Source organism: Rhincodon typus, chromosome 9 (genome assembly GCF_021869965.1).
Source record: "Rhincodon typus isolate 14 chromosome 9, sRhiTyp1.1, whole genome shotgun sequence".
NCBI lineage: Eukaryota > Metazoa > Chordata > Chondrichthyes > Orectolobiformes > Rhincodontidae > Rhincodon > Rhincodon typus.
In genome coordinates this window covers 26,140,873-26,154,940 of record NC_063340.1, presented here as the reverse complement: position 1 = coordinate 26,154,940, position 14,068 = coordinate 26,140,873, and the positions used below count along the sequence as shown (strand labels likewise).

At 40.6% G+C, this 14,068-nt stretch overlaps 2 protein-coding genes across 2 annotated transcripts in view; one reads left to right on the top strand and one right to left on the bottom strand.

The window, feature by feature from the left end:
- Positions 1 to 1,366, bottom strand: part of LOC109929782 (sentrin-specific protease 6-like) — a 71,528-nt gene extending 70,162 nt beyond the window's left edge. Inside the window, exon 1 of the mRNA XM_048600954.1 lies at positions 868 to 1,366. Coding sequence (XP_048456911.1) covers positions 868 to 898 — 31 coding nt within the window. The 5' untranslated portion in view covers positions 899 to 1,366. The remainder of the gene's footprint in view (positions 1 to 867) is intronic.
- The window catches only part of LOC109929780 (filamin-A-interacting protein 1-like), a 393,800-nt gene continuing 380,801 nt past the window's right edge, over positions 1,070 to 14,068 (top strand). Inside the window, exon 1 of the mRNA XM_048600953.1 lies at positions 1,070 to 1,146. Coding sequence (XP_048456910.1) covers positions 1,127 to 1,146 — 20 coding nt within the window. The 5' untranslated portion in view covers positions 1,070 to 1,126. The remainder of the gene's footprint in view (positions 1,147 to 14,068) is intronic.

The following is a 14,068-nucleotide window of genomic DNA, read 5'->3' as shown; positions in this document are numbered from 1 at the left end:
CAGAGGAGCAGGAAAGCTGACGTTTCGGGCCTAGAACCTTCTTCAGAAGTTCTGAAGGAGGGTCTAGGCCCGAAACGTCAGCCTTCCTGATGCTGCTTGGCCTGCTGTGTTCATCCAGCTCTACACCTCGTTATCTCAGATTTTCCAGTATCTGCAGTTCCTACTATCCCTCACTCATTTACCTTACTCTGTACAACAAAAGTATATGTTTTAACCCAACATGGATCAATGACAGTACATAGCAGTAGTAAACATGGCAATAAAATGCCAATTAAACAAGGAAAGCCAAACCAAATTTAAAAAATTCAAGTGTCCTCCACTGAAGCTGCTTTAAATACCTTATCCTATCCTTTCACTGCAATATCTTGGCTAACTCGTACGACAGGTGCTTAGATTGAAATGTCAACATGGTACAAGTAAGCTAGAAAGGTATTTGTAAAGCTGGAGGACTTCATCTTTTTGGAGATTGTAAAATTTTGAAGTACTATTCCACAAATTTTTACACCGTGAGATTACGTTTACGGCGACATTTAGCAAAAGTAAAATCAAAGCTTTAGAATTCAAAACAACAGGAAGGGAAATGATGGCAGCTCAGTTCGCTGCTACTTCTAATATTTCACTTTCGTACTTTTTGGCTTAAAGTTGACCTACAGACAGAGCAGTTTTAAACGTGAGTTTCTGTCACTCCTATAGGCCTAGACCGTCTAGAACAAGCCTTCAAATCAGCACCTCCACTGAATCCAATTACCTTACTCTTTAAGGCGCACACAATATGTGCAAAAACCAGGACATTTCTTTTCCTTTAGCAACAACAAACAAACCGACATTACTCTCTCCAGTAACCGATAGCCAGTGATGCTAGCTCACCTTCTAAAAGTAGGCTTCTCCTTCCCGCCATTTTTGTTTTCAGTCCTCTGTGGCCTCCGACCGAGCAGTACCGGCAGAGCGCGGACTGCACAACATCAGCTCGGCCATGTCAGTGCGCACAGTCCGGGGGAAGGGGGAGGAGGGAGATACAAGGCCGGAACCAATCAATCCGGAACTTAACAGCCGGGACCGGATCACCCGGGAATCTAGCAGCTTCGGGCCTTGCCTACTCACTGCCTGCAGTCTCGTCTAGTCATTGATGTTGTGTTGCAAATTTACGTACGTGTAAGCGAGTAAAAAATGTAGCACTGTCGATTTTTCCCTCAACGTATGTTTCAGAAGTAGCGTGCATTTCTCTAGATATTTAACATAAAAAACGACTTTGTGTGGTTCATCCAGGGTCTGCAGATTTTCAGTGGTTTGTATTCCTCCAGTGGTTTTACGATTCACTCTCTAACTCAGTCGCTAAGCTGTACTTGTCTAATACATGAGTGATTGTATGCATATTTAAGATATGCGAAGGGTCATGTGATTTTACTTTGTACTTTTTGTGCAGCACTTTATCAAATACCTTCTGGATATCCAGATATCTACGGGACCCCAATTATCATTTTTGCTCGTTACATCTTCAATGAACTCTAGCAAATCAGTCGAACGTGATTTACCATTCATAATATTTGCTAACTCTGATGGATTGTATTTTGACTTTCCAAATGTCTTGTTAATACCTCCTTAAGAACAGATTACAACAATTTCCCAAAGATAGATGTTAATTTAACTGGTCTGTAGTTTCTTATTTTCTTCCTCCATTTTTTGAATAAAGGGCGTTATATTAGCATTTTACTCATCCAGTGGAACCCTTCCAGAACCAGGAAACTTTTGAAACTTATGAATTCATTTGCTAATATCTGCAACCACAGCCTACATCCTAGTGTCTTAAAGAATATCAGGCCCTGAGGACTTGTTTGCTTTTAATCCTAGTAGTTAGATCTGTACTTTTTCCCCCAGTGAGATTGTTTTATGTTCCTTCTTTTCGATAACGTCAGCATTACCTGTTGCTGTGGGGATCGTACTCGTGTCCTAATGACATGAAACACAAGGCAAAACATTACTTTTGGCTCCGATAGTAGGAACTGCTGATGCTGGAGTCTGAGATAACAAGGTGTAGAGCTGGATGAACACAGTAGGCCAGGCAGCATCAGAGGAGTAGGAAAGCTGACGTTTCAGGTCTGGACCCTTCTTCAGATGATGATTTTGGCTTTGTCGTTTGTTTCCTCATTATTAACTCTCCAGTGTCATCCTCTAAGGGTCCAACATTCACTTCAGCTGCTCTTCCTTTTTATATACTTATAGAAGCTTTTGCAATCTGTTTTATATTTTGAGCCAGTTTCTTTTCATAATTTCTTATTATTGTCATCGCTTTTTTTTAAAAAAAAACACTTTGCTGGTCTTTAAAAGTTTCCCAATATTCCAACCTGACACTGATCTTTGCGATATAGCACGTGTAAGTTTTTATTTTTATGCTATTTTTAACATCCTTACTTAGCCATAAATATTTTCCCCTCTTGCAATCTTTCTTCCTCTGGAATATATTTTAGTTGAGAGAAATTGAATGTCTCTGTCTCTTTAAACACCTATCACTATTCATGGACAGTCCTACCTTTTTGTTGTGTGCCAAGTCCACAAAATCTGCCCTCACACCTATTTAATTACCTTTGTTTAACAACTGAATACTGTTGTGTGTCTGAGGTTTCTCATTCTCAAACTAAATTTAAAAATTCCAGCATGCTGTGGTCTCACTTCCCTAGAGGATCCTTTACCACGAGATCATTAATTAATCTCATCTAATTACACAATACTGATTCCAAACTGGCCTGCTCTTTGGTTGGTTCTCCAATATATTGCTCCAAGAAACAAACTCAAATGCACTCTGAAGTCTCCCTTGAGGCTACCCTTGTAATTTGATTAATCCAGTCTATATGCATATTAAAATCACCCATTATTTGTTGTCACACTTTTCTTACAAGCCCTCAATATTGCCTTCTTTATACTTCTGTCCTGCTGTGGACCTACTGTTAGGAGACCTATATTACTCCCACCAGGGATTTCTTTTCCTTGCTATTTATTATTTCTGACTCCACATCCTGATCTCCTGTGCCAAAATTTCTCAGTAGAACACTGATGCCCTCCTTTACTAACCATGCTACACCACCTACTTTCCTTTGTTTTTTTTTGAAACACTGAAACCTTGGATATTCAACTTCTAGATCTGATCTTCCTGTAAACTTCAGTAATCACCACTAAATCATACCTATTTGCATCTATTTGCATTGTACATTAATTAATTTTATTCTGCATGCCTTGCACATTCAGATACAAAGCATTAAAGTTTGCTGTATTATCAATCTTCCCTTCTGTTGCATGATTTCTTGGTCTCTGTCTCTGTCTTTCCTTTTCTGTTAAGGAATCAGCCTCATCACTAACCTGCACTCCTGCATTCTCCTTATGCTTTTAGTTATTTTTAAGTTTTCCATACAACTGACACCTCCCACCTCCACTATTTGGCTCAAAGCCCTATCTACAGTCAGAGTTGTGATTCGCTAGGGCTCTGGTCCTAGCACAATTAAAGTAGAGCCTGTACCAACAGAACAGCACCCTCTTTCCCCAGTCCTGTCGCCAATGTCCCACGAAATCAAATCATTTCTCCCACACCAATCTTTGAGCTTTGCATTTCTTTAGTCTCATTTACTCTGTGCCAATTTACTATCCGAGGTAGAAGTTAGAAGTTATCTGGAGATTACTACCTTTGTGGTTGTGGTTCTGCTTTCTAGCTGCTTGTATCGAGTCAATAGAACCTCTTTCTTGTTTTACCTGTATTGTTGATATCTACATGGGCCATGACAACTGAATCTTTCCCCTCCCAATCCAAGTTCCTCTGCAGTGCAGTTGAAATATCCTTAACCATGGCACCAGATAGCTTTTGGGACTGTTGAATGTGGCTACAAAGAACATTGTCTATTCCCCTAACTATACTATCCCTAATTACAACTATAATTCTTCTTTTTCTCCCCACTTGAATGGATTCCTGCAGCATGATGCTATAGTCAGTTTGATGCTCATCCATCAAACTGACTACAGTTTCTGTTCTTGTCCACATAGGGATCAGAAATCTCAAACCTGTTGGACAAGGACCAGGGCTGAAGCTCTTCAGTTCTACCAGCCTCACTCAGAGTCACATCCCCCTATCCCTGACCACTGGCCAAGTTCAAGGTCTTTTGGTAGATTCACAAGGAACTGTCTGTTTTGTCTGGCAAGGGAATTGGGGCCCAAAAGTGTTAGATTAAAATATTTATAAAAGAACTGGAAGAAAAATGACAAGAATTTTTTCCACACCTGGCCTTGTTAGGATGTTGAATATAGTACCCACCAAGATGCAACACCTCACATTTACAGATATTGAAATTAATCTGCCAGTTACACAGCTCTACACATTTTTGTTTCTTATTTTGTCACAATCCTTCTCAGTATTAAATAAAGCATTTTTTTTGTTACTGCAAACTTTGAATATGAACTTCCAATTTTCCAGTTCTAACTTATAAATCTAAATAGTGAATGAGTGGTTCCAATACAAATCCTTTTCCAGCACTTTGTCTGAATAAGTAATGTTAGCACTCTTTGATAGAGCTTCCAATTTATCCCATCCTTCTGTATTTTACCATTGCCCTGTACTTTATTTTAAATAATGAATTCTGACCCCAATTGGAACTTGTCTTGTAACTCAGAGCCTCCACTCCTTCTCCTTCTCTACCTCTTCCCATTTTCTAGCCTTCATCATCTCTAACCACTTCATTTTGCCCTCTCCCTAACCTGAACCTTTCTCCTTCTGCGTGCTTCTACCTCCCACTTTTCCAACATTTTGCCATCTGAATAAGTAACATTAACCCCTACTCTTTTGTATCTTTTGACAGCTTGCTATCCATTCTGCTATTTGTTATCAGGCTTAATGCAGAGGTTTAATGAGTAAGTTGTAGCACCTCTTATAGGTCAATATACACAGTGGGCCAACTCATAATGAAAGAAATAGAAGCAAGATTAGGATATTTGGCCCCTTCAACTCTTTTGTGCCATCTCTTCATAGCCCTCAACTCTGCGAGATTTAAAAAAAAAAAAATCTACCTACCGCTTGTTTAAGTCTTTTCAATGATCTTGTCTTAACAACTCTCTGGGGTAGAGAATTCCAGATATTCATTACCCTCTTGGAGAGAAAATTCCTTCACATTTTAGCTTAAAATGAGTGACCCCTTATCCTGCAATTATGTGCCCTAGTTCAAGACTCCCATACTAGTGGAAACATCTTCAATATATAAGCTGTCAAATCCCTCAATCTTGAATGTTTCAATTAGATCACCTCTCATTCTTCTAAGCACTAATGGAGTAGAGGCCTAACCTATTTAGCCATTCTTGACAAGTCAACTTCTTCAGCCCAGTGAATCTCTTTTAAACTGTATCCAGTGGCAGTACATATTTTCTAAATACAGTAAGCAGAACTATACGTAGCACTCAAAGCATGGTCTCACTGACATAACAGAGTGTGGAGCTGGAAGAACACAGCAGGCCAGGCAGCGTCAGAGGAGCAGGAAATCTGATGTCTCGGGTCGGGACCCTTCTTCAGACTCCAGCATTGGCAGTTCTTTTTATCTGAGATGATTTCACCGACACCTTGAGCAGTTGTAATACCACTTCCCTATTTTAAATCTCTAACCCCTGTGTAATAAAAACCAAAACCAACTTCCTTCTTAATTTCTTGCTCTACCTCTAGGTTAACCTTTGTGTTTCATGCACGTTTTTGGTGTCTCTCTTCTACTTAAATAATAGTCTATGTTTTGCTATTCCCTACCAGAGTGTATGATTTCATACTTTCCTACATTAAACTTCACCTGGCACTTTTTTGCCCACTTACTCAACATATCTATATCCCTTTACCAGTTTGTATGTCCTTATCACTACATGCCCTTCCATCTGTTTTTATATAGTCAGCAAATTTGGGTGCATTGTTCTCTGTGCATCTCCTCCAAGTCATTAATGTAGAAAATATATAAATTGAGGCCTTAGGGCTGACTGATCTTTGTGGCACTCCACTAGTTACATTTTCCAATCAGAAAGATCTATTAATCCTGACATACTGTCTATGTATTAATCAATCTTCACACCATGCTTACGTATTACCCCAAATACAATGAGCTCATAATTTGTGCAATAATCTTCTATGTCACACTTATCAAATTCCTTCTGGAAATCCAAATACATTATATCTGTCAGTTCACATTTTTCAACTCTGCTTCTTATATGCTCAAACATCTCTGGTAAATTTGTGAAATGCAATTTCCCTTTGACAAAAAAAAAATGTTGATTCTGTTCGATTGTGTTAAGGTTTCTAAACGTCCTGCTATTTCTTCCTTTTGACCTATTTTGACCTTTTTCCAACTTTAGACTTACTGGCCTATAGCTTCCTGGCTTAAGTGGTCTCTCATCCATCTCCCTAATTATGCTATCCCCCATTACTACTATGTTTCTCTTTTCTCTCCCTACTTGTACCATGGTGCTGCAGTCATTTCCCTCATCCTTTCTGCAGCTTGTGCCCTTGTCTACACTCGGAATAAGAACCTCATACTTATTAGAAAGGGAACTAGCTAATGCTCTCCAAAGCTAAATTCTAAATCCCTATACCTGCCTAATTTACAGTTGCACTCAGGTCCCTGACCACAGAACAAATTTGATGTATTTAAGGGATGTGATTGCCTCCCTTTTCTGATGTGTCACAGTGTCCATAGCTTGAACTTCACCTCATTAGTTCTGAGCCAAAGTTGCTCGAGCAGCCAACACTTGCTACAGATGTGGTCACCATGGTTTGTACCAGTGTCCACCTGCTCCTACATATTACAGCTGTAACACATCGTCTGCCCACAATCTCTATCCTATTCAGTGAATTTGGATGTTAAATATTTTCAAAGTAAGTTTCTTAAATGTGCTTTTCAGTTGTAATAGCATCCATGGATTTAAACCATTTGACAATCAAAGGGGACATGGATGAAATATCTCCAGCCACCAACTCCAACTATCTCTTTTCCTGTGGTGTCACTCTTCTGCTCTGGGTGGTAGAAACAGGTTGATGAGACAATGCCGGTTTTAATTTCCTGCCGCTGCTGCCTTCTCCTTTTTGTGAAGCTGCTGACTCTGCTGTCTCCCACTTTGTTTCACAGGGTCCTTCATTTCTTAACTCTTTTAAGTTTTTGTGACTATTCCTAAGTTTTCTTTTCTTTTGTTTGTGCCATAGCTGTGAAAGTTACAAAGAAGGAAATTGATTCATTTATGTGAGAATCCCCAGGCTGCTCCTAAGCATTTTAAAGCCAATGGCTATCTTTCAAAAGTAATCCATCAATATTTGGCAAATAATATAGCCAATTTAAGTACTAAGAGCTCCCTTCAATAAGTTAATTGCCAGTTAATTTACTTTTTGTGGTGTTGTTAAGGAACTGCATATGGAGCAGGAAACTAGGAAACTCTGATCTTCTTAGAATATTTCAGTGAATATTTTTATTTGTTCTGAACAATTAGTCCAGGATACAGTACAAGACCTCATTAAAATGAAAGACCTGCATTTACACAATTATTTCATGTTCACAGGGTGTCCAAAAATATTTTACAACTAATAAGGTACTTTGGAAGACTAGACACTATTGTAAAATAAGAAATGTGGTAGCCAACCTATGCTCATAAGGAGTCACAAACATGCTGAGATAATAAGGAGTAAATCAGTGAACTGCAGAATAGATATCAAAAGCACTTGTGGAACTACCGCTCTTTGATATAGGGCCATTTACATCCATCTGAGGGGGCAGAAATTGGCTGCAGAAATTCTACATTGGTACTTAAATTGCAACCTTCTAACTCAGAGACTAGAGTGCTGTAGAATTATACAACAGGTTTTGTTAAGGGGAGATCATGTCAGACCAATTTGGAGGTGTTGCATTTTCCTAAGATGAACAAGGGCAGAACTTACACAGTAAATGATGGGGTCCTGGGGAGTTGTAGAACAGAAAGACCTAGGGTTTCAGGTACTTAGTTCATTGAAAGTTGTGTCACAGGTAGACAGAGTGGTAAAGAAGGAATTTGTTTGCTTCTGTTGCTCAGACCTCTGAATATAGGAGTTGGGACATAATGTTAAGGTCATACAGGACTTTGGTGAGGCCACATTTGAGGTACTGTGTACATTTCTGGTTGCCCTGCTGTAGGAAGAATATTATTGGAGAGGGTGCAGAAAAGAGTTAAGGATGTTACTAGGATTGGAAAGTTTGAGTTCTAAGGAGAGGCTAGATGAGCTGGTACTTGTTTAACTGGATCATAGGAGGTTGAGGGGTAACATTGTAGAAGTTTCTAAAATCACAAGGGGCAATAGATGAGGTGAGTTGCAAAGGTTTTTTTCTACGGGATTGGGGAATTCAAAGCTAGAGGGCATAACTTTAAGTGAGAGGAAAAAGATTTAAAAAGGACATGAGGGGCAACTTGTTCAGAGGGTGGTTTGTATGTGGAAATCAGCTGCCAGAGAAAGTGGTAGATGCGGGTATATTTACAACATTTAAGACATTTAGAAAGGTACATGAAAAAGGAAAGATTTAGAATGACATGGGCCAAGTGTAGGCAAATGGGACTAATTTAGTTTGGGAAACTTGGTCAGCATATGTGAATTGGGCCAAAGGGTCTGTTTCCGTGCTGTATGCCTTAATGATTCTATAACTTGATTGACTTTTTCCAAGTAACAACCAGGTGTGTAGGTGAGGGCAGTGCATTTGATGTAATTTATTTGGACTTCAGTTTTTTGATAAAGTCCCCCTTGGGAGATTGACAGCAAAGCCAAGAGCCTATGGGATCCAAGGAAATTTGGCTAATTGGATCCAGAATTGGCTGAATAGCAAGAAGCAGAGAGTGATCGTTGAGTGTTTTTTTTTGACTGGAAGTCCAGAGGGGGTCTGCATGGATTAGTATCGGGACCTTTGCTGTTTGTGGTGTATAAAAATTATTTAGTCTTGAATTTAAGGAGATTTTTCAGTAAGTTTGAGAATGATACGAAAGTTGGTGAGATAGTAAATAAGCTAGAATATTGTGCGCAGTTCTCGAATCCACGTTTATAGAAGGGTGTTATTGCCCTGGAAATTTACCAGGACGTTTCCTAGGCTGGAAAGTTTTAGTTGTGAAGAGAAATTGGACAGACGGGGATTGATTTCCTTGAAGCACAGGAGACTGAGAGGGACATGATTGAGATGTACAAAATTGAGGGGCATAGATAGGCTAGACAGTAAGAAGCCTTTCCACTTGGTGGAGGGATCAATGACTGGGGCATATATTTAAGGTAAGGGGCAGGAGATTTAGAGGCAATAGTAGGAAATATATTTTCATTTAGAGGACAGTGGGAATCTAGAACTCACTGCCTGTTAGGGCTGTAGAGGCAGAAACCCTTAACATTGGAGAAGTATTTAGATGTACACTTGTGATCTTTACAAGCCAATGAACCAAGTGCTGGAAAATAGGATTAGAATAGTTAAATGATAGTTAAAGTTCATCAACTTTACTAACACCTTTCACCCCAACCTCAAGTTCACCTGGACCATCTCTGATATTTCTCTCCCCTTCCTGGACCTCTGGTAACCACCTCAAAACCAACATCTATTTCAAGCCCACTGACTCCCACAGCTACCTAGACTATATCTCCTCTTACCCACCTTCCTGCAAGAATGCAATCCCCTACTCCCAATTCCTCTGCCTCTGCCTCTGCCTCTGCCTCTGCCTCTGCCTCTGCCTCTGCCACGTCTGCTCCCAAGATGGGGCATTCCACTCCTGCACATCCCAGATAACCTCCTATTTTAAGGACTGCAACTTTCCCCCCTCTTCAGTGGTCGAAAATGCTCTCGACCGCATCCCTTGCTTTTCCCGCACCTCTGACCTCACATCCCCTCCCCGCAACATTTCAAAGACAGAATCCTTCTTGTCCTGACATATCACCCCACTAACCTCTGTATTCAACGTATCATTCACCGCCACCTGCAATCCGACCCCACAAGCAAAGATATATTTCCCTCCCCACCTCTATCTGTCTTCTGTAGGGACCGTCCTCTACGCAACTCCCTTGTCCACTCCACACTCCCCAGTACCTTCCCCTGCAACTGCAGGAAGTACTACACCTACCCCCTCACCTCCATCCAAGGCACCAAACAAACTTTTCACATCAAAAAGAGGTTCACCTGCACATCTGTCAATGCGGTCTGCTGCTCCCGATGTAGCCTCCTGTACATCGTTGAGACCAAGCGGAGGCTCTGAGACCGCTTTGTAGAGCGCCTGTGCTCTGTTCGCAACAAATGACAACACCTTCTGGACGCAAACCATTTCACCTCCCCCTCCCACTCCCTGGACGACATGTCCATCCTGGGCCTGCTGCAGTGTTACAATGACGCCACCTGGAAACTGGAGGAGCAGCACCTCGTGTTCCACCTTGGGAGCCTACAGCCCAATGGTCTCAATGTGAACTTTACCAGTTTCAAAGTCTTCTTATCCCTGCCTCCTTGACCAGACACAACCTGTCCATCTTCTCTCCCACCTATCCACTCCTCCTACCTCAGTGACCAATCCCCACCCCTGCTTACCTGCACTCACCTATCACCATCCCACCTACCTTCCCCAGCTTCACCCCTCCTCTCTATTTATTTCTGAGCTCCCTTCCCTCCCCATTTCTGAAGAAGGGTCCCAACCTGAAACGTCAGCTTTCCTGCTCCTCTGATGCTGCCTGGCCTGCTGTGCTCCTCCAGCTCCACACTTACCTCTGACTCCAGCATCGGCAGTTCTTACTGTCTCTTAGAATAGTTAATGACTGTTTTTGACTGGCGGTGACTCAGTGGCCCAAAGTGCCTTTTTCTGTACTGTAGGCCTCTACAACTATTTTCCTAAGACAAAAAGTGATCATTCAACCCAAGATACATCTGCTTTTAGAGCTGTTCAATTGGTCCCATTCCTCTGTATTTGCCATTGTCCTGTACTTTAGTTTAAATAATTCATAGAATCCCTACAGTGTGGAAACAGGCCCTTTCGCCCAACAAGTCCACCCTGACCGTCCCCCTATAACGCACCTAATTACATAAAGCTATGGGTAATTTAGCATGCCCAGTCCACCTAGCCTGCACATCTTTGGACCGTGGGAGGAAACCCATGCAGACACGGGGACAATGTGCAAACGCCACACAGACAGTTGCCCGAGGGTGAAATCGAACCCGGGTCCCTGGTGCTGTGAGGCAACAGTGCTAACCACTGAACCATGCTGCCCATTATGATCCCAATTAGAAATTGTATTTTGTAAAATAGTAGGACTGTTGTCTCCACTACTCCTTCCTCTTCCTCTTCCTCTCAATCTCTCTCTCTCTCTCTGTTGCCCTGCCTATTCTGCTATCCTTCATTTCTAACTTCTCTATTCCCTACTCCACCCCTTCCTTAATTTCTCTCCATTTGCAACCTTTCAACCTTCTCTTGGTTTCCCACTATCCTCCTGGCCATCCCACTTTCTCATCCTAGACTTCCACTACACTCAAGTTATCTTTTCCCCCTGTTCTTTAACTCTGCTTGACCTAAATGCCACATTGACCTTGACTCTAAGTGAGGAATTTAGATGAATTGAACAGAGCCAAATTAACAGAACAATGAGAAATACGGTAGCAAACTATGTGCACTCACAGGTATGCCTGAAAATTGAGCCAATTTTGTGGCAGCTGAACCTATTTGCATGCTGAACTGTGGAGGCATTGTACGATAGACAGAGCTAGGTAATCCCAAAGATCAGATCAAAGCTGTGCAGTCCTTCCACATTTTACCATGAATAGTGATGAATAACAAATAATTAGTTTGATGAAGAGGCTGTATGCCCATTTCTATTCTCAATGAATAGTGGACCAATTGCATCAGTGTACAAGACAAGGCTGAAGCATTTAGAGCTATTTTCAATCAGAAACACCAAGTAGATGATCAACCTCAGCAACTGGAGGTTCCCACCATCACAGATGCCTCAAAGTTAACTGTGTTTCTATTTTAAATTTCTTTATTCAGTTGGCACAGCTATATTTGTTTGTTTTATGGCAAATATCTGCAATCACTTGATGTTATCTTCCTTAGTTAATATCTCCTCATGAGATATTTAAAGAAATTGCCAACAAAGCTCATTTATTCTTCAACCTCACAAATTCAACAGCCTCATAGGAGGTCTTTCTATCTGACACCTCACACCCTTCCATTTCTGAAGCTTTTCCTAACTTTTAAGCCACTCATACACTTTTTAAAAAAAAAAAAAAAAAAAAAAAAAAAAAAAAAAAAAAAAAAAAATTCTGCTTTTACCATTTTGGAAGCTGTTAAACTGCACCACCACAGAACTGTTCTGTCTAGAAGAAATCTGCCACCACACTAACCTTCGAGATGTTCTTGCTAAAAGAAAACTTAAGTGTTGTCTCTATTTCCCTGGATCAAAGACACCTCTCTTTTTCTTCCCTTTTTACCATTTGTTTCATGAACTATTAACCTCGAAAGATTTTTTTATTTAAAAAACTTATATGCATTAAAATAAGGCTTTAACTTACCACACAACCTGGCACCACTCAATGAAGCTAAAATTGTGTCTTCTTCGTAACAAACAATATAGAAATACAAATAAAATTAAATCATAAATCTAGTGAACAAATCCAATTTAACCAATTATTGTCCCATTGGTCTACTCTTGAACACCAATGAAGTGATAGATGAGGTCATTGATAATGTTATGATCCCAGCTGATGGTAATATTGGACAAGTCAGATTCCAGAGTGAAACCTGCCTTGATTGATCATATGTTTTATTGCTTGCAATTTGTTCATTGTGGTGGGCAGGCATAGAACAAATTCAGAGATTACCAATATTTTAATGCTACAAGAGACTATCAAATTCTTTTCCACAGATGAAAATAAAAATTCAAACTATGCACGTTAAACCATTTAAAACTGTTTTATTACAAATAACAGAAAAATTCTACCCCTTTATCCTCAAGAACAACGTAAAGGACATTGTTGCAGGAGCTCCCTGGAGTTGTGTCCTAGGCCTAAACAATTTATGTTGGTTCATCATTGACTTTCCACCAAAATAAGTTCAGAAGTCGGGATTGCTGATTGCTCATTTGTGCCTGTTTGGCTATTGTAGGACTATTTGTGCCTATTTGGCTATTAAATCAGTCTGTACATACATGCAGCAAGGGTTAGACAACACGAGGCTTGCGCTGGTAAGTTGTAGGTAATGTTCACAATGCAGAAATGCCAGCCAATGACTCATTTCCACAGGTGTCAAAACTTCGGATCTTGTTGAGGTTATCTTGTGGGTTAGTTTTCACTTTTTTGAGGGAGATGTTTGGTTTTTGACTCCCTTTTTTTCATTCTCTCCAACTCCTTTATTAAGTGACAAGTTGTGTAATAACATTACTTGTGTTGATTTTTTTTTCTTTAAGTTTTCCTTCAGGTAGGATAGCATTTATATACACATGTATATATTGTATATGTATTTTTATAATATTCTATTCCTGTTCCAAAATTGTAAGGATATGGAAAGGAACACAATCATAGAATCCATACAATGTGGAAGCAGGCCATTTGGCCAATCGAGTCTACACCGACCCTCTGATGAGCATTCCACCCAGACCACCACTACCCCTGCCCCCTGTACCCCACCAAATCCCTGTGACCCTGCATTTACCATGGATAATCCACCTAGCTTGCACATCCTGGGGCAATTTAGCATAGCCAATCCACCTAACCAGCGCATCTTTGGACTGTGGGAGGAAACCGGAGCACCTAAAGAAAACCCAAGTGCAGCCAAGCATGTAGTATCACTTCAAATCAAATTTTTTATGTTTGCCTGCCATGAGATTTAGGCAACAGTTATAAGGCATGATTTTATTGATTAATCTTAATGGAATGATATCAGCCGTCTCAAAGGTCAATCACCTACGACACATTTTCATCACTAAGGGTGACTTGGACCAGGTTCTAATAACAAGGCAGTTCTGGTGGTGTTTTTTTTTCAAGGACTGCAACATCCGCCCCCCTCAGTCCAGAACACCCTCGACTGTGTCTCCCTCATTTCCCGCAAC